The sequence below is a fragment of the Aspergillus ruber genome (genome assembly GCF_000600275.1).
Source record: "Aspergillus ruber CBS 135680 unplaced genomic scaffold scaffold00016, whole genome shotgun sequence".
NCBI lineage: Eukaryota > Fungi > Ascomycota > Eurotiomycetes > Eurotiales > Aspergillaceae > Aspergillus > Aspergillus ruber.
Window position 1 is genome coordinate 93793 of NW_024467312.1, and position 18669 is coordinate 112461.

General features: G+C 48.7%; 10 protein-coding genes and 1 non-coding gene across 11 annotated transcripts; 7 read left to right on the forward strand and 4 right to left on the reverse strand.

Annotated features, from left to right (window-relative positions):
* Nucleotides 1–169: 169 nt before the first annotated feature.
* Nucleotides 170–1323, forward strand: EURHEDRAFT_457695 (putative 3-oxo-5-alpha-steroid 4-dehydrogenase; the record flags this gene model as incomplete). The annotated part of the gene is made up of 3 exons (XM_040784452.1): nt 170–268; nt 382–862; nt 923–1323. The coding sequence occupies 3 exons, from the start codon at nt 170–172 to the stop codon at nt 1321–1323; spliced, it is 981 nt and encodes a 326-aa protein (XP_040638045.1).
* Nucleotides 1324–1382: 59 nt separating this feature from the next.
* Nucleotides 1383–2186, reverse strand: EURHEDRAFT_378242 (uncharacterized protein; the record flags this gene model as incomplete). Its single annotated transcript, XM_040779052.1, has 1 exon — nt 1383–2186. One exon carries the CDS (start codon nt 2184–2186, stop codon nt 1383–1385), a length of 804 nt encoding a protein of 267 aa, XP_040638046.1.
* Nucleotides 2187–2293: 107 nt separating this feature from the next.
* EURHEDRAFT_413164 (peptidylprolyl isomerase) lies at nt 2294–3139 on the forward strand. Its single transcript, XM_040782099.1, has 3 exons — nt 2294–2503; nt 2583–2685; nt 2763–3139. Exons 1-3 carry the CDS (start codon nt 2390–2392, stop codon nt 2915–2917), a joined length of 372 nt encoding a protein of 123 aa, XP_040638047.1. The 5' UTR covers nt 2294–2389; the 3' UTR covers nt 2918–3139.
* A 1414-nt stretch (nt 3140–4553) lies between these two features.
* Nucleotides 4554–6195, reverse strand: EURHEDRAFT_501886 (UDP-galactose transporter HUT1). Its single transcript, XM_040785770.1, has 2 exons — nt 5760–6195; nt 4554–5704 (listed from the first exon to the last, which is right to left on the reverse strand). Exons 1-2 carry the CDS (start codon nt 5969–5971, stop codon nt 4636–4638), a joined length of 1281 nt encoding a protein of 426 aa, XP_040638048.1. The 5' UTR covers nt 5972–6195; the 3' UTR covers nt 4554–4635.
* A 19-nt stretch (nt 6196–6214) lies between these two features.
* EURHEDRAFT_480310 (uncharacterized protein) lies at nt 6215–7207 on the forward strand. Its single transcript, XM_040785484.1, has 2 exons — nt 6215–6262; nt 6340–7207. The coding sequence occupies exon 2, from the start codon at nt 6422–6424 to the stop codon at nt 7097–7099; it is 678 nt and encodes a 225-aa protein (XP_040638049.1). The 5' UTR covers nt 6215–6262; nt 6340–6421; the 3' UTR covers nt 7100–7207.
* Nucleotides 7208–9094: 1887 nt separating this feature from the next.
* EURHEDRAFT_t88 lies at nt 9095–9183 on the forward strand. Its single transcript has one exon. It is a non-coding gene; the product is annotated as a tRNA-Asp (tRNA).
* Nucleotides 9184–9792: 609 nt separating this feature from the next.
* EURHEDRAFT_87289 (uncharacterized protein) lies at nt 9793–11356 on the forward strand. Its single transcript, XM_040787677.1, has 3 exons — nt 9793–9950; nt 10005–10336; nt 10392–11356. Exons 2-3 carry the CDS (start codon nt 10197–10199, stop codon nt 11200–11202), a joined length of 951 nt encoding a protein of 316 aa, XP_040638050.1. The 5' UTR covers nt 9793–9950; nt 10005–10196; the 3' UTR covers nt 11203–11356.
* Nucleotides 11357–11755: 399 nt separating this feature from the next.
* On the reverse strand, nt 11756–12400 carry EURHEDRAFT_403331 (UbiX family flavin prenyltransferase; the record flags this gene model as incomplete). The annotated part of the gene is made up of 1 exon (XM_040780209.1): nt 11756–12400. The coding sequence occupies one exon, from the start codon at nt 12398–12400 to the stop codon at nt 11756–11758; it is 645 nt and encodes a 214-aa protein (XP_040638051.1).
* Nucleotides 12401–13108: 708 nt separating this feature from the next.
* Nucleotides 13109–15379, forward strand: EURHEDRAFT_413170 (pex2/pex10/pex12 family protein). Its single transcript, XM_040782100.1, has 3 exons — nt 13109–13698; nt 13764–14027; nt 14080–15379. The coding sequence occupies exons 1-3, from the start codon at nt 13393–13395 to the stop codon at nt 14899–14901; spliced, it is 1392 nt and encodes a 463-aa protein (XP_040638052.1). The 5' UTR covers nt 13109–13392; the 3' UTR covers nt 14902–15379.
* On the reverse strand, nt 15030–16008 carry EURHEDRAFT_413171 (DUF1772 domain-containing protein). The gene is made up of 2 exons (XM_040782101.1): nt 15746–16008; nt 15030–15693 (listed from the first exon to the last, which is right to left on the reverse strand). Exons 1-2 carry the CDS (start codon nt 15813–15815, stop codon nt 15173–15175), a joined length of 591 nt encoding a protein of 196 aa, XP_040638053.1. The 5' UTR covers nt 15816–16008; the 3' UTR covers nt 15030–15172.
* A 162-nt stretch (nt 16009–16170) lies between these two features.
* ilv3B (putative mitochondrial dihydroxy acid dehydratase) lies at nt 16171–18431 on the forward strand. The gene is made up of 3 exons (XM_040782102.1): nt 16171–16458; nt 16519–16732; nt 16778–18431. The coding sequence occupies exons 1-3, from the start codon at nt 16300–16302 to the stop codon at nt 18229–18231; spliced, it is 1827 nt and encodes a 608-aa protein (XP_040638054.1). The 5' UTR covers nt 16171–16299; the 3' UTR covers nt 18232–18431.
* Nucleotides 18432–18669: the final 238 nt, after the last annotated feature.

The following is an 18669-nucleotide window of genomic DNA, read 5'->3' on the forward strand; positions in this document are numbered from 1 at the left end:
TGTAAATTACGTGTATGGCCATACCGGAACGTGGGCATCGCCGCCAACACCACCACCAGATACGAGGTTCTCCTCTCCCTCAACTCCTCTCTCCTGCATAGTGCTCGATTCAAACACCCACATATTGCATCAACCTCAGCGCCGGTTGTTTAGCAGACGGATCTTCAGGATGGATCGTCTCTCAGCGCTTGTGGACGGTTTTCTTGCCTCCACGCACTCAGATGCTGTCGACGCCCTGAGAGCGTTCTTCCTCTTTGGAGCCTGCACGGTACGGCCATAACAACATCATCGCCATCATTTATCTCAATCATAAGGATATTTAATCATTATATATCATATCAAAAAGCATTTGGCTCCAGCTTATCAAGGATTAACCTATAGGTTCTTACCCTCAACTTGTTTGCTCCTCTGCGCTCCCGTTTCATTACCTATGGCGCCCGTGCAGCTTCGTCGTCCTCAACGACCACAGAGACACAAAAGCCGTCCAGCAATGACACAAGAACCTCCCTGGTAACGCGTGTTCTCGACATCTTGCAAAGTCTGCAGGTGCCTCACAGTTACTTCATGCAGTTCTATGTGGTCTCAATCCTGTCGTCGATCTTCTGGCTGGCTCAGTTGCTCCTGCGAGGTTCCGTGTTCCATGCCGTCACAGCTAGAATCAATCCAGAACATCTGCAGAGCTCTATGTCTGTGAATCAGGCCATATTGTGTTGGGTTTTGATGGTCGTGCATAGTGGAAGGCGCCTTGCCGAGTGCTGTGTCTTTTCCAAGCCGTCTGCGTCTCGGATGTGGTTTGTTCACTGGCTTTTAGGGATTTCGTTTTACCTTGCAGCAACAGTGGCGGTTTGGATTGAAGGGGCAGGTAGGATTACAACATACAGGACTTCGGATTATATTACGAACTAAGACGTTGGATTACTAGGAGCCCTCCGATCTCACGAGCTGACCTTGGATCACGTCAAGATTACCAATGCTCCCTCGCTGAGAACGTTTATTTGCCTGCCTTTGTTCCTGCTCGCATCTGGTCTCCAGCATGACTGCCACCACTACCTCTTCTCGCTCAAGAAATATACCCTTCCCATTCACCCATTGTTCAATATAATTGTGTCGCCGCATTATACGGCCGAGTGTGGTATATACTTGTCGCTAGCATTTTTGGCTGCTCCCTCGGGAGAGATGGTTAACAAGACGCTTCTCTCGTGTCTGGCCTTTGTTGCCATGAATCTAGGCGTCACTGCTGGGACCAGCAAGGAGTGGTACATGCAGAAATTCGGCGAAGATTCGGTGCGAGGGAAATGGAAGATGATTCCTGGGACGTACTAATTAAGGTGTGGGGAAAAAAAGATAACTATTGAAGATAGCTTCAGTCCATCACCGCTTTTTCACCGCCCATTCAAGAACTTGAACTTATTTCCCACTTTGGCGACCTTGATTACATCCCGATAGGTCAAGCTAGTCCTCGTCGCCCTATCAAACCATCCACACTCATACCGATCTTTCTCTCGCAACAAGTCCCAATTACACACCGACTCTGACCCCAACCCTTCCTCTCTAGTCGATTCTGCAATCCCGTGCAGAAAATCTGTATAAAGTTCGCCTGTGGTAACCAGCAGACTACGTCTCTCCTGCAAAATACGAAATTGCGGCCGCTGTTCTTCTGCTCCGTCCCCATCTCGTCCCTCTCGGCCTTGGCTTTTCCGTTTTGTATACAAATCCAACACAATCGGTGCTTCAAGACTAACAGTAGCCACGAGCGGGTAATACGCGCTTCCATCCTCGTGCGGCATAATGCCCTGTCCCGGTACGTATTCATTGATCAGGACATGATTTGGCGCGCCGTGCGGGGAGTCAGCAAAGATACCCAGTTTGTTGAAGCGTGGTTGGATGATTGGCGAGATGAGCCATGATGGCAAAGGCGAGTTAAGTAGGGTGTTTGATTTGGTTAGAGTCGAGGGCCAAGTTTGAAGACGGCGGTGGGAGAGATATTTCCAGCGGGGTCGGGGGGCGGATTTTAACTCGCAGTCAGTTAAGAAGTGATGTCTGCTAAAGTTAATGAAAGGAATATATACCTTTTGTAAGAGGAGATTCTCTTCATCTTCTGTGATGAAATCAGAAACGTAGTATCCTGTCTGTGGTAAGGAAATAATCCTGACTGCTTCCAGATCAAATCCGAAATCATCGTCCATCGTGTAGTTTATCAAAACAAGAAATGGAAAGAAGAGTGAAAACATCATATGCTGTTTGTTTGTTATCTCCTTATCGCATTCCTGCCTGAGGCTACCACCCCACCAACCGTCCCATCACCAACCATCTTCAATCACGGTATTACCACATCAAAAACCAACAACCTTATTCAACCCCATTCTCATACACTCTAAAAATAACAAAAATGGGCGCCAAAAACAAAAGCAAAGGGGGGGGAAGCAACGATGACTCTGGCAAGGGAGGAAAAGGTGGTGGGGGGTTGAAGCCTGCGACTTCGATTAACGTTCGACATATTCTTGTACGTTTGCCTGCACAGGACTGGGCAGTTAACTGGATGCACGGATGGTCGATATACTAACTACGATGATGATGAAAAGTGCGAAAAACACTCCAAGAAGGAAGAAGCACTAGAGAAGCTCCGCAACGGATCCAAGTTCGATGATGTCGCGAGGGAGTTTTCGGAGGATAAGGCTAGACAGGGTATGTACCACTCTCTCTTCATCTACCATTTCATACACTTGGTATATCCAAATAGAGCATACTGATCAATATGACAGGCGGTTCTCTCGGCTGGAAAACACGAGGTAGTCTAGACGGTGCGTTCGAGAAGACGGCGTATGAACTGGAGCCCAGTTCGACGGGGAGTCCGAAGTATGCGGAGGTGAAGACTGGGTTTGGGTACCATATTATTATGGTTGAGGGGAGGAAATAGATTAACTTTATTCAAGTATGCGAATTTGAATACAAATGAACACGGCCAAGTCAACACAGAGTTCGCAAACTTAATACAGAATTTATCTGTCCTGGTGCAGTACTTGACTGAGATCCCCAGACGCTCAGTGGTTTCTTCTAGCCAGTCGAGGGTAGCAGGGTTGACCTGGACATATGTTTCTTAGCTTGTGGTTCTGAATGGAAGAAGTCGACAGATGCAGCCATTTACTCGTTTTAGTATTGGGAAAGTAGACTCTGTCCTGGTCGAAAACGCGCAGTTTTTCGATTAGCTGTGACGTTATTGTTTCGATATGATCGATTGGGAGAGTATGTCGTGCAGTTCGGACTCGAGTTGCATTTTTGAGGAGCTTGCAAAGTTGCTAATTGGGATAGGCATTGTAGGTCTTTGGTGTATGGATTTGATGGGTTGTAGGTATGGGTACCTGTGATTCATGGCAGGCAGCAAGCGCACATAGATGATAAAGATGGCGAGACAAAAGTAATCGAAGGAAGGAGCGTATTTGAATATGTAGGGCTTCTCGTTGATGACAAAAGAAAAAAAGAAAGTTGTCTTTAGCTTTCTTTTCTGTCTCTGTACAGCAGAACCAGGTTAGATATTAAGTGTTCAATCCCCTAAAGCCCTGATGTAATCGTCATTCCTCGCCATAGCCTGCGATGCCCGCTCTGGCTCCTCATGGAGGAAAGATCTCAGTAAGCATGATTCAATATTTTCGAATGGAAAGTCAAAACTTCCTGCCGAGAACTTCTGATTTCTGCTCTCTGCCTTGTGACTTACGAGTGCGTCTGAACCTGATATCCGAACTTGAACCTCCAAATCAGACGCCCTGGAGGACCCACCATGTCCTTTTTCCAAAGATATGCCTGAGCAGTCAACAAGCCCACAAGTCACTCGTTCTTACCCTTGTGGCATTGTACAAGGCACATTTACAGTCCAGAACTTAGCGTCTACATAAGATCTTGTTTCTCGAGACCTCATGGAGCATCATCTTCAAGATTTCGACCTTCCTTGTGGATTTTGAGGATTATCACTGCCTCTGCCTTATCCTGGCGAGGCAACAGCATCAGATCTGCTATTTCGAATAGATTATCGAGCAGTTGTGTCATTCCGGCTACGAGTACCATGATTGGGTGCATCGTAGAAATGGGAGACAAGTTCTGCATCTGGCTTTGGCACGTGTGTAGTTCCTGTCATAGAAATTCGTCATTGAACAGTACGTTATTAGCTTGGCTGAACAGTATTGCATCATGGACAGGACAAATCACATAATCCGCAAGACGTGTAATACTTCCCCGAATTCCCAGGTTCCTTGACAATATCATGAAACCATTTCGTGGACTCAGCAGTACATACCGACACGATATTCGATGGTCCGAGATCAATGCAGAAATTCCTTGGTCCCGGGAGTCCCGTAGTGTATTCAATTGATGCTCCTAAATCGAAGTTCTCTTCTTGCCAACCCTCGATGGTGCTGTTGGAGTTAACCTATTATCTCTTTTGTCGGAGAATAGAATGTGGCTGGTAATTGCAGGCAGTAATATCTAGAAAGATGGTGGGAATTGATGAAACTCAATCCAAAAGTTATTGGGTATCAAAAGAAATATATTGAAACAAATAAATATATATATATATATATATATATAGATAAGCGACAAAAAGAAAGGATGTTGAACTTATATTCTTAGCGCAGAGAAAAGAGGTTATTCTTCCTTAACCTGAGCCTTCGCTCGCTCTTTAGCCTTCTTCTCTTGCCTTTGCACGGCAGCTTCAGCGCCAACACCCCCGAAAACAAGTCCAACTCCCAACCACTGTCCAGCGGATAACGAATGACCGAACCAGAACACACTCAGGAGCATGGTCAACATTTTCCGTGTAACAGTGACAGTGACCAGAAGTAAGGATGAGAAGCGAGAGAGTGTATAGAAGATAAACAGCTGGCCGATTGCACCACAAGCGGCAAACCCGAGCACGTTTTTCAGTGCTTCGGGGTGCCGAGACAGGAACGAGATGGCAGTCGACAACTCCGTCTCTGTGGATGGCGGAATAGGAAAGGGAAGAATAGCATGAATGATGCCGCTGGAAGACAGGTGCGGCATAATACCCAGGTAGAGAGTGGTCAGGGCAGTGGATAGGATGTTCTGCGCCACCATCATTTGCGGTCCGGTAAAACGCGTGTAGACCTGGGGGGAGGTAAAGATGTGGTCTTGCGTGGTGTTTGTGAGGCCATCCAAAAGGAGGTTAATCGAGAGTAGGAAGATCCCCCACAGCGAGGAGCCCGATTTGTTCTTTTCTGCGGCTGCTGCCATCTTCTTGCTCGTTCCAGGGTGGTGCAGGGTGAAGGTTGCGACTCCGAGAGTGACCGCGAGGACAACCAAGTATTTGTACAGCGGATAGCGCTTGCGGAAGATAGTCAAATTGAGGAACATAACAGGGAGAAGTTTGCATGATTTGGCGAGAATGAAAGTTAGGTAGTCTATATGAGACAGACTGGCGTAACCAAAGGGCGATGCGAGAGACGAGGTGATGCTGATGAGGATCAATGGAAAGAGGATCTTACGAGTCGGGAAGATCGACGCGATATTTTTGCCCTTTGGTGTCGAGAAGAAAAGGTATAGAAAGCCCGTGATAGCGGCAAAGGAAGACTGGATTGTGTTCAGGACGATCGAGAAGGTAAAGCGTTCCGTGGGAGGTTCTGGCTCGGTTGCGCTCGCCGGCCGGACGGGATAGGAGACGGTTGTGATTGCTTCCTGTAGGACACCCCATGAAAGGCTTCAATAGTTAGTCTATATTGTTCCAAGCCCATGTATGGGGGTGATGAATGTACAATGAAGCGTAGATTCCCAACACGCAGATCACCAACTGCATCAACCCCGGAGTCTCCTGCGCGGAATCATGCGCCGCGCCTTTATCTGTATCTTTGGCCCTAGCATTCTGTTCCTTCGCTTGTCCATTGGCCTTGAGATCGTCTGGAAGCATATGCATCAACTCCGAGGACGTTGCCCGCTGTAGGGGCGCTGTTTGTTTCTGTCGCGCCATTTATGTATGCGGCGAACACGGTACTTCGCTCGAAGGGAGACGGAACAAGGAGAAGTCAAGCAGCCTATGACGGTTAATTCGGGCGGCGGAGGGCTTTCGGTTAATCTCGAAGCTAGCAGTGGCCGTGGTAGATGAAACGACAGAGTTGAGGATATGTGTTCTTCCCACCTAGATATGCGACTGGAAATATTTCGGTTTGACCGCCCTCGGAGTTTGTTTCGAACATATATTCTCCGCAGGATTGAATAATCGCAATTGACCAATGTCTTGTCTCTTGTCTCTAAGGATTGAGTAAGTCATTTAGGAGATCTAAACTGTTCGTGGTTTATATTAGAAACGCGCATGCTAATGTTTGTGCGCTTATGCAGCCTTTAACAGCCTCGTCGTCTACTATCCATCCCACTTCGCCTACCCCTCCAGAATCAGAAGAGAATAGAGCAGATCACCAAAATGACAAGCGAAACGTCATCACCGTCTTCGAATCCCCCTACAACTCCCGCGGAGCCCTCCGCGCTGACAACACTCATCTCCTCCGCCGCCATCTCTCCCACCACTCCCCTCTCCGCAGCAACCCTCCAAGTCCTCCACAACCTCCAACACCAACATCTCTGGACTTCACTCCAAATCCACCGTCTCCCCCTCCCGGAAGCCCCACCATCCTCATCCGATGTATCATATGTATCATCAACAGCCACAACCGCCTTCGTGATATCCGGTGTCCCGCCGAACAGAATCTACACTCACCCCGACGAACAACTTTTCATGCTCGAGCGTGGTCTTCGCGATAACGACATTGATCCGGAGCGCACATTTGTCCTTCCCACTGTAGAAGGGCAATCGTGGAGTTTGCGGAAGATGGCGGCGGTTTTTGACTCGTTGCCGCAGGTCAATGAGGGTTTGGCTTCGCTGGCTCCCGAGGGAGGGAGTAAAGGAGAGGAATTGCAGTCAAGGGACGAGAAGGAGGCTAAGATTGCTGAGTATCTGGAGTATCGGAATTCTGCACGGATGACCAATGAGTGGGGCGGGAAGCGGTTGTTGTTGTCTATGGTGGATAGGAATATGGGTGGTGATGGAACAGTGGTTTACTATGTGGTCCAGGAGGGTGCAGTGAAACCTCGGCAGAATTGAAAAAGCATCTCATACTTGATAACATTTGTGATAGGCGTTACGGATATATACCCCGGTGTTGGAAAGCATAGGCTTACAGAGTAGATCGAGCAATTGAGACATCCGCATCGTATTCACTGTTTGTGCAATTGTAGCATCGACTGTAGCCTCTCCTCTCAACACTAACAACCTTTCTCTCTTATTGATTTATCTTTCGTCCGATTCTCCAGCTACCGACTTGATCACCATGATCCATTTCAGTTTTTGTCAAATTCTATCCAAGTGAGATCTCTTTAGGGCCATTCCAGCCTTGGAAGATGAGCGATCCATTACGGTTTAAATGCTCTATCCTCCAGCATCCTAAACACTGATCATTTATTGCTTATTCCTAAGCCCGTCTCTCTCGCGCTTATGGATTCCGTTAAAAACCGAGATTGATGGTTGGCATTGCTTTATCCTTCCGTGCCCTGTGACAAGGTCCACGCCATGACCCATATATCAGTCCCTCATTCACCATACAAGTCCAATCGCTACACTAATTTGGCCAGACAAGCAAAGAAACAAGTTGCTAGAAATGTGGTACAAACTTGCCTACGTCGGGTCGATAAATTTGGGAGACGTGGGGAAAATGATAGCAGCAATAGTGCTGCTTTTTATCACACAGTCAATAGCAACGCAGCCACAATTTATAACCGTTTCTGAGCTAATTGAGGCACACTTGGGGAAGAAGCGCCACAAAAAAATTTACAAAGCGAATAGAGTCAAAAAAGCAACAGCCACAAACAAGTATGGAGGGGACGTTTATACTTCAACCATTGATGACCAAAAGTCTCCGGAAAGTACTCGATGAGTTTTGCGAGGGAAGCATAACGATGGACCCCTTCTTCAAACTTTCCAGGATCAACATTGCGATCAAAAACGGATACGTCTTTTCGGCAAAGAGCTCGCATACATTAAAGATTTTGGCCCGTGTATTGACACTATGGTGAACTTACAAAACAGGGGCCCTGAATTCAAAGGATTTTAAGCATGCAACAAGGCTTGAGCAAAGAAACACACTGGTAAAGATGCTGGAATGTGCCACAATCAGGCAACGGCCATAGCAACTCATATCCTTGTAAGCAATACAGTCAACTTCGCAACACGCGGAGATTGGTGTTTCAATAGTAACAGATGCTTACTATTGTGTCTAGGGTTATGGTAAAACCCTGAGCTTTGCAGCCGCAGATACCCTACGCATAATGTAATCTTGTTCTTTGTGTCGGCGAGCCACTAAAGAGGCCAACCGAGACACTGTTATCGACAGTATGGGCCTTGAAATTTGTAGCTATTTAAAAAAAAAAAAAAAAAAAAAAAAAAAAAAAAAAAAAAAAAAAGAAAAGAGATAATGCTCGATCACGGACAATATATGAAAATACGTGCGTGTTTTTTATGGAAGGCGCTCGTGCTGAACTGCCGATGTGGATGCTGCTCTGTTTTCGCATCGGAGGGAAAAGTAGCAGGTGTTACCCATCTGGTAAAAGGCATAGTGACTTTGAGGACGCCTGGCTGCAATTGCACGTTTCCTTCCATGCATCTTCTTTCGCGAGCAACGGGAGCTGGAGTTGCTCGACGGCCGCAGCGTGGACCTGCCTGATTTGGGTCTTATTGCTCTAGGAAATAACCGGTATTTCTTCGTCGCTCATCGGACAGAGAACCATGTTGTAGACCTCACCGTGCTTCCTCCAGAAACTGGGCTAACTCTGTTTGCAGTTTGTTGGGAGGTCCCTCGGTTAATGTGACTTGGGGTATACACAAAACCCTACGCGTCTGTGTTCTGTAGTCTGGCCCAATGTACCGGCGCGAAATCCTCTTACCTCTCGTTTTCAAACGAGATTCGCACCTGACCCATATATTCCTTCCACGCCGCGATTTCGTATGTCCTTTAATTACTGAGAAGTTCTATTACCGCCGATCTACATAATCACGGAAAAATTTAGATCAATTGCTTTAAAATCAAAGGTTTACCATAACAAATCCTCGATGGTCTAGTGGTCATGATTTCCGCTTGTCAGTTTGAAAACTTGCAAGCGCGGGAGACCTGGGTTCGATTCCCAGTCGGGGAGATCTTTTTGGTTTTTGTTCCTATCATACATAGTCCGTCCACTTTTTTGTTCTTTTCTTTTTCCAACCCCTTTTCTCTCACCCCAACATACTACACTTTCGTTCTGTTCTGGAGATCCAATGATCATCATGAGCAAGCCCAGAATGCCTTTCGCCGAGGCCGCGTGGTTGCGCATCGGGCATTTCATTACGTGCTCCGTGCTGTCATATTGCAGGCTTGCCGGCCTGAAACGGTTGCAACGTTGAATGTGTTGTCTTAGAATACATAGTGTCGCATAATCTTGATCCTATCCCATATATCTTGGGGGGGTTGAACGTCCATGAGTTGTCCGGCGCCGAACACGGAGACTGCAGACAAGTCCCTCGGTGGGGAAATCTAGAAGAGATAGTCGTTCAACAAATGACAATCTTGAGACCGCTTTGCCTCACCAACGCCGCACTTACATTTTTCTTGTTGATGTGCCCCCGATACTGCAATGCTCTCTATCTTTACTCCGGGGCCTAGCCAATTGTCGGTGTCGGTCGATGCGCCTATCACTTTCCCGGCCTCCCGGCCCGGTCACTAGCTCCCATTGGTTACAGCCGCCGAAATCGTGTACTCCCCGGATGTCGCTGTATTATTATGTATAGTTGGGCGTGGACGGGGGTTCTGCGTGTTCTTTTCGTGTGGGTGGTATTTTTACTGCTTCATATCCACTCTTTACTCGAGACTGCAGTCATTTCATCTTTCAATCTTGCAAGCTTTGTCCCAAGTCCTGATCTTTCCAAGGTGAGTGGTGTACGATAACCCTAAACCCCACGGCCGCATCTAATGACGAAACAGGAGGCGTTCCATTTCCCTAACGACCGATCACGGCACACTGCGAGTATACAAATAAATCACAAGCGCATATATCGAGAAGCGCAAACGAAGACGGAGCGAAACGATAGAACCCGCGTCCTGGGTTGTGATAAGACGCATGCTACACCAAGGCTGAACATAAATCATTGAACACACACACTTGCAAGAAGCAATATGGAGCAGGATCTGGATATCAAGCAGTCGTTGCCATTTGGCTTTAAGCGGAATCGCCTGGCCGAATTGCTGGCGACCGACACGCTCGTTGCTGCGGGTTCAGCAACATTGATCACTCCGGCAGTGATGATTTTCGACAGGTAATTCTTATCGATATGGTTGATAAGAATGAGTTCGGCTGATACAGAGATGCAGACTGGTCGTGGAGAAGTCATCATACAACCAACCTCTCCTACCTGCATTTCGCAGACACCTGTGGTATTCTATCACTCAACCCGCTACGTTCTTAACATCACGCCCGAGCCTGCTGGTCTGGTCTCTATATGCTGCGACATTTGCAACTGTGAACGTGTCAGAGACGATTTTCAGTCGGGTCTTCCCCCAGATCGACCACGCCATAGCCGGAACAACGACCTTCGTTTCGACATTCTTTGTCAACTCCTCCGTCGGCATCTGGAAAGACGTCAAATTCGCCGAGCTGTTTGGCCACAACAACAGCAACAATACCACAGCCACCCCCACCGCCAATGCAACTACTAATGCGTCTTCTTCCACACCAAACCAAGCCAAAAACATGCCGGGCAGCGCACCCGCCAGCAAGATTGTGCGATCCGTCAGCCGCTCCATTCCCATGGCTACCTACTCGGCCTTCCTTCTCCGCGACGGTCTGACAATCTTCGGATCCTTCAGCTTGCCTGCAATGGCCTCAGCATGGATTCCGGATTCCATCGCCTCGAGGGAGTATCTAAAAATCCTTATCGCACAATTGGGTATCCCCGCGTCGATCCAACTGATCAGCACCCCCATCCATCTCTTCGGGTTGGATCTGTATAACCGTCAACAACCGCTACCCCTGAAGGACCGGTTGAATCGCGTTAGCAGAGATTGGATCGGCGCGTCGTTGATCCGCATGTGTCGTATCATTCCAGCCTTTGGTCTTGGGGGTTTCGTCAATAACGAGGGACGGGCGTTCTTGCAGCAACAGCTCGACCGGAACGCTGAATGATTCTATACATGCACGACTACTCGCATATTTAAACGCAGATGGATATTACCGCATCTGCGCGTCTGGAAATTTTCCAGAAACTGAAATTTTGGTGGTGCCGCAGCCCTAGCATTGGCATAGTCCCACCGTCCCGACGTGACCGGCCCGGCTGCCCGGTCTCGCGAATCCGACCATGATTCGGATGAGCAAATTCGAGATCACGAAATTATGCATGGCAGACGTTCATGATTGAAATGATAAGATAACTCAAGCGACCGTCCGATTACTGGGGGAAAAAGGGCCCTGCCGTGGTGGTCAGTCTATATTTATGCGCCAAGCATTCAACTGCACATATGCATTGCTCTCATTTCTTTTTCTTTGTGATATCCTTTTGGTATTTTGGCATATTGACAGGATATCCAGGCAAGACAAATTTATAGATAGCGTGACAGGCATGGGATCATGCCGACTTGTACATAATTTCATACAATCAACATTTGACAACCAACATCGAAATCGCAATAGATACCCACAACCTATACGTACTCTGTTATCTTTTACAGAGTCTATTTGCTCATTTTTGTTCCGTCTGGTGTATACAATACACTTTGCCTAACCACCAACTATACAAGGACTGTCCGCACAAGAGAAATGTAACTACTTCTGAAACTCCTCCCACCTTCTCCCCCCCAGGCATAAACTCATCCGACTCAATCCCAAAATAATCCATCATCCTCCCCACACTATGATCAACAACATCCTCTAACCCCTTCGGCCTCATATAAAACGCCGGCACAGCCGGAAATATCCCAACCCCCAACCTCGCCAACGCCAACATATTCTCCAAATAAATCACCCTCAACGGCGTCTCCCTAGCCCCCAACACCAACGGCCGTTTCTCCTTAATACAAACATCCGCACTCCGCGATATCAAATCCTCTGCATACCCCGCGCGGATCGCAGCGAGTGTTTTCACACTGCACGGTGCAATCAGCATTCCATCGGATTTCCACGAGCCGCTGCTCATTGGTGCGGAGAGGTCGCGGATGGAATAGTTGCGGGCTGTGGCGAGGTTAGCGATGGATTCGGGTGTCCAGGGTGTTTCGTATTTGATGGATGCGTGTGCCCATTTAGACATTATGAGGTGGGTTTCTACGCCTAGGGTGCGGAGGAATTGGAGGGCGCGGATGCCGTAGATTGCGCCGGTAGCGCCGGTCATGCCTATTATTAGGCGATTATGTTTGAGGCCATTGGGGGGGGTTTGAGGGTGTGGGTGATGTTGGTGTTGGTGTTGGTGTTGGTGTTGAGGATAGTCGGGCAGATTGAATTGCTAACCCCGGTTGAAGTGGTTGTGGTATTTCTCGTCTAAGACCGATCCTTGTGCTTTGTATGGTATGAGATTGGATGCGCATTCTGATGGCTAACTATAGATCTAGCCAATTTATTCACGACCATCCTTGTACCTCAATACATACCCCTGGGGAAGTTGATAATTTGATAACCTCGGTTCTATGATGTAAGAGAACGGACCTTATCCGCTACATTGTCCGCTTTCGAGATATGGAGTTTGAGCACTTGACATAGTTTGAATGGCTATAGATGCAGACGAGGAATGTGCAAGATGCTCAGATTCAGTGGATATTCCATACCAACGCCGTATGGTACATAGTGTACGAACAGACATAACTGTCAGCCGAGCACCAGTATAACTTGCGATGCATGGACGGAACATAACATCCATAATCCGGATTTTCCAATCACGAGAGATAATCAAGTATGGATATGAATTAGGTACGCCCTAGCTTAATTGAGCCTTTCCCCGGACTCAAAGACTGAGGTCCGCCCGAAGCAGCTATGCTTCAGCTGGGGAGCGTGTACGGAGTACATATTACCATCTGTCAACTCTGTACAAGCCCCCCTAAAAGCAACAACCGAAAGGGTGTTTTGAATATGTAGTAGACGTTGTCGTTGTTCAAATAATACCCTCAATATCCTGTAAAGTATTCGAGTTGTTTACTTCGCAGCTAAAGGTACAGTCACGTGTGCCACATCAACCTCGGCCTGATCTGGGGAACTCGGATCGTTATCAATTCCCGAGCGCTTCCTTTTCCGTCTACACCGATACCTGTACTCTGTACACATCGCGATCCAGTCCTCCTCCTATTTCCTCCTCCTACCGCTGCTGATATTGAATCGCACGATGATCCTACGATGAGCTCGACCAATTTTGCTGCTGCTCAACAGCGCGTGTTAGAACGCCGACGCTTGCACGAGACAGAATCTCGCGCCCGGTTTGCGGACCAGAGGGTGTCACCGGCAAACAATGCCGCCATCCAACGACTTCCATTTCCGTTTAACAGATTGCCTTTATCAGCTAGTTGGGTATGGAGTTCTTTAACGGGTCGTGAAGGGAATCGACCGGCTTTTCGAGTCGGTCAGGTAGATGCCGAGCTGTTGGATGAGGAATTGCTGGACTTGCTCAAGGGACAGGTCGGAGAGGCGTTGAAGTATTACGGCGTATTTATCTACATCCCCTGAGTACCTTGGTGTTATATTTATTGCTAACTGGTGTTTTTGTTTAGCCTCATTTGCGTGAAGACTGGTCGCATGAGATTCAATTTGCCCTCCGAGCCATCTTATTCAAGCTTTCGATATGGGATCATGATGCTTCCTACGGTGCCGCTTTACAAGACTTGAAGTATATCGATGTTCGTAGCAAGGGTCCTATTCATTCTACACCGACGAAATGGCAAAAGGGTCTATATGGTTTTCTCACCGTGGGCGGTCGTTACGCGTGGGATAAGTGGGAGAGCTGGCTAGTCGGGCAAAGCGATGGTTATGAAGAGGTAAGCATTCGCGATTCATCTATATCTCAGCGCTTCATGCTTACATAAATAGCCCTCGCGGAGAGTCCAATTTCTAGGGCGCATAACAGATCTGGTTTCCACAACACACTCGGTTGCAGCTTTCCTTTCTTTCCTTGTGTTCTTGGTGAATGGTCGGTACCGGACTCTGATTGATCGAATCCTTCGTATGCGCTTGACTCCTCCATCTGCCCAAGCCAGTCGCGAAGTTTCGTTCGAATATCTAAATCGACAGCTCGTGTGGCACGCGTTTACCGAGTTCCTACTCTTCTTGCTACCTCTTGTCGGGATAAGCAGGTGGCGCAGATGGTTATCCAGAGCGTGGCGGAAGACAAGGTCTACACTCAAGTCTAGCAGTGACGACAATGAGCCCGAGGAGAAGCGAGGAGAATTAGCATTCCTCCCGGAGAGAACATGCGCCATCTGCTACAAGGACCAGAACCCAACATCCACATCGGAGAATGACGTGATGGCTGCATCAGCATCGGCCGGTGGAATGATTGGTTCTGCACAAACGGATATTACCAACCCTTACGAGACAGTTCCTTGCGGCTGTTTATACTGTTTTGTTTGTCTGGTCCAGAAGCTGGAAGGAGAAGAAGGCGAGGGTTGGGTCTGTCTTCGCTGCGGAGAAATAGTCAAGAAATGCAAACCGTGGAATGGCGATGTGCTTGAGGAAGCACGTCCGCAAACGACTTCAGGAAAGGCTGTCGGCTTCGCTATAGATGGCGAATCGGATACAAAGAGTGCATCTGAGAAACAGCCCTTGGACGACGAGCTCGAGGGTTCCAGGCAGTGGACATCGGTCGACAAGGAATTTGTCGATGAAAATGATCATGAGACTGCTGCGGCATGAGCTAGGCCACACTTACCTCGACGGGCTCGCTGGTCGGTTTCGCCCTGGATCATAATATCTTTCATGCATTATACTGTGATGGCACTACGAGCTATCAGAGATACCCACTTAATATCTGTCATTTTATTCGGGGAATGTATTTATCACTTTGCGATATTATCAACTGTCAATATAGGTATTGAGACTAAACTCCGCTGCTTCTTCCAATCAGCCCTTCGCAAATCACTCAACATAGCCCAAGGATCCATACTCCTTCATCAACACAACCACCCTACATCCCAGCACAGAATCCAACACCCGCTGCACCCAACGGAAACAATGCCATAACCCCATTCAACCATACCCACCACCACAATCCCTTCAACGCGTTCATATCCTCCCTCCTTCTCTTTGCTCTCTCCTGCTCACTCATCTTCATCCCCTCTTCCCCCTCCGCTCTCGCCTTATCATCCCTCCTCGCATGCCCCTCAAGCCTCCCATTAATCCCCCTCATAACAACATGATTCCACGCAAACATACCCACCAACACCGCGCAGGCGAGGAGATACCATTTCCCTCGAGCGGTGGGGTCGTTCCGGAGATACCAGGCTAGGTATATGTAGCCTGTGAAGGTGGTGGTTGCTAGGGGGGCGAGAAGTCGTTGGGTGTTTTTATAGGTGTAGAGCCATTGGTGGGTTAGATGGGGAGGGGGAGCGAAGGGGGTTGGGTGGATGGATGTTGGAGAGGAGGGAGATGGTCGGGGTGGAAGAGTGAGGGTTGGGATTGTGAAGAGAGACAAGGAGAGGAGAGTTCCTGTTTCTTGTTAGATGAGCATGGGTTGAAGGAGTTAAAGGGTATGGGGTACCTGAGAAGAGAGCACAGCCGAGAATGCTGACTGCTTGCGCGGCTGGGATGTAATAGTTGGAAGTGCACATGTTGCTGTCTAGTTGATTGTATTGTGGAAGAGGTTCTGTGTTGTGAGGATGATGGAACAGTGGCTGCAATATGTATAGGATTGTGATGGCTGGAGTCAGCATGACGTATATCGCCCTCTGCTCTAAACAGGGTTACCATTCTGAAAATGTGTCTTGCGATGCTATGACAACAATACCAAATAGACAATGTTCGTTGTTAACTACGGTAAACAACATTATCCCAGAATGGAAAATCAACTCCATACTGACATCCCGGCAAAACGCCCATCATCCAATCAAAAGCTAGAGATTGCCCGCTACTAATCAGGGCCATTTTAGCTTCCCCCCGCGCACGGAGATGAATCCGATGGACTGACTGTGGAGGGGCTCTCGGTTCATTATCGGACTTGCGCCGCACACTTGTTGCTTTTCTTCAGGTCGTTCCCCAGCTTCTCGATAACTGTTTGTGTATACACAGGCAGTAGTGCACTGTATAATTGACAACATGGACCCCTCCAAGCCAGCCGTGACGAGCACCCTGGGTGAAGTCAAGTACATTGACTTCCCCAGTCTCCCCGACGACGCGACGCATGCGGATGGCTCGCAGGCGTTGAACAGGCACTCTACCACTATTACCCGGGGGCATGACTTTCCTGGTGCTCAGGTATGGGTACCAACCGTACTATGTATTCCAGGTCAACTGCTGATTCCAGACGTCTGGTAGGCAATGCTGTTCGCCGCCGGAATCCCTGATCGAGAAGCCATGACGAAGAGTCCCCAGGTCGGCGTTGCGTCGGTATGGTGGGAGGGAAACCCGTGCAATATGCATTTGTTGGATATGGGCAAGACGGTGAAGAAGTCTGTGACTGAGAAGGGCATGATTGGGTGGCAGTATAATACCATTGGTGTGTCAGATGCGATCACCATGGGTAGTGAAGGTTAGTCGTTGGAGATACTATGAGGGATGAGGGCTGACGGATTAGGAATGAGATTCTCGCTGCAGACTCGTGAGATTATCGCCGATAGTGTCGAGACGGTTACCTGCGCACAGTACCATGATGCTTGTATTGCTATTCCCGGTTGCGACAAGAACATGCCTGGTGTGGTGATGGGTATGGCCCGGCACAACCGGCCGTCTATCATGATTTATGGTGGGACGATCCAGATCGGATATTCGGACTTGCTTCGAAAACCTATCAACGTTTCTTCGTGCTTTGAGGCTGCCGGTGCTTATGTCTATGATACCCTGCGCCAGCCCGATGACGGTGGTGATACCAGCAAGAGCAAAGATGAGATTATGGATGACCTCGAGAGACATGCTTGCCCAAGCGCTGGAGCATGCGGTGGCATGTTCACGGCAAACACTATGGCTACGGCCATTGAGTCGATGGGCCTGTCGCTGCCCGGATCGTCGTCTACACCGGCAACATCTCCGTCCAAGATGCGCGAGTGTGTTAAGGTTGCGGATGCAATCAAGACGTGCTTGGAGAAGAATATCAAACCTCGGGACCTGCTGACGAAGCGGTCATTTGAGAACGCGCTGGTTATGACTATGGCGCTGGGAGGTAGTACCAACGGCGTGCTTCACTTCCTTGCCATGGCTCGTACTGCGGGCGTGGATTTGACTATCGATGATATTCAGCGTGTCAGCAACAAGATTCCTTTTATTGCTAATCTTGCCCCCAGCGGGAAGTATTACATGGCGGATCTCTATGACATTGGAGGCATTCCATCCGTCCAGAAGCTGCTGATCGCCGCTGGTCTCATTGACGGTGATATCCCCACTGTAACCGGTAAGACATTGGCGCAGAACGTCGAATCCCACCCATCCCTGCCGCAAGACCAAGCCATCATCCGCCCATTGGACAACCCCATTAAGACAACAGGGCACCTGCAAATCCTACGCGGCAACCTAGCCCCCGGAGGCGCCGTAGCCAAGATCACCGGCAAGGAGGGCATCCGATTCACAGGTAAAGCCCGCGTATTCGACAAAGAGTACCAACTCAACGACGCCCTAAACCAGGGTAAGATTCCCCGAGGAGAAAACCTAGTGATCATCGTTCGCTACGAAGGTCCCAAGGGCGGCCCAGGAATGCCGGAACAGCTAAAAGCTAGCGCGGCACTCATGGGAGCCAAGCTCACGAACGTGGCCCTGCTCACGGACGGCAGGTACTCAGGGGCTAGTCACGGGTTCATTGTTGGGCATATTGTGCCCGAGGCAGCGGTTGGGGGTCCAATTGCTGTTGTGCGCGATGGCGATGTGGTTACAATCGATGCAGAGAGTCATCAGCTTACCATGGATGTGTCTGAGGAAGAGATTCAGCAGCGTTTAGGGGAGTGGAAGCCCCCCGTGCCGCATGTTACTCGTGGTGTGCTGGCGAAGTATGCGCGGTTGGTTGGGGATGCGTCGCATGGTGCGATGACGGATTTGTTTTGAGATTGTACGAGTACTACGGTTGAAATGAGAACGATTCATGGATTTGTGTTTTACCAGCTGATTCATACTTCCATAGACGGAGAGTACTCCATACGTACGCCGTACTAAGAACGAAATATGAGACTGTACCTGAACGGACTCAAAGATAAGGCAAAACGTAGCATTATATCGGTCTCTACCAATCAGGAAGACTACCGAAGCACACTTACTCTTCTTCCATTTCTATTCTCGGGTCCATTGTAGGCCAATTCTTCGGTATGTTCAAGAATTCCATGGGTTGCCGACTGACGTTATGAGTGGGCGGCGATGAATCATCCGGCGATTCAACTCTACCCCATACAACCACCTGCACGCTAGTCGCTACTCGCATTCCGCTGGCCTTGCCAAGTGACCCTTGAAGATCATTTTCAGAAAAGGTAATGCACTATATTTCAGGGT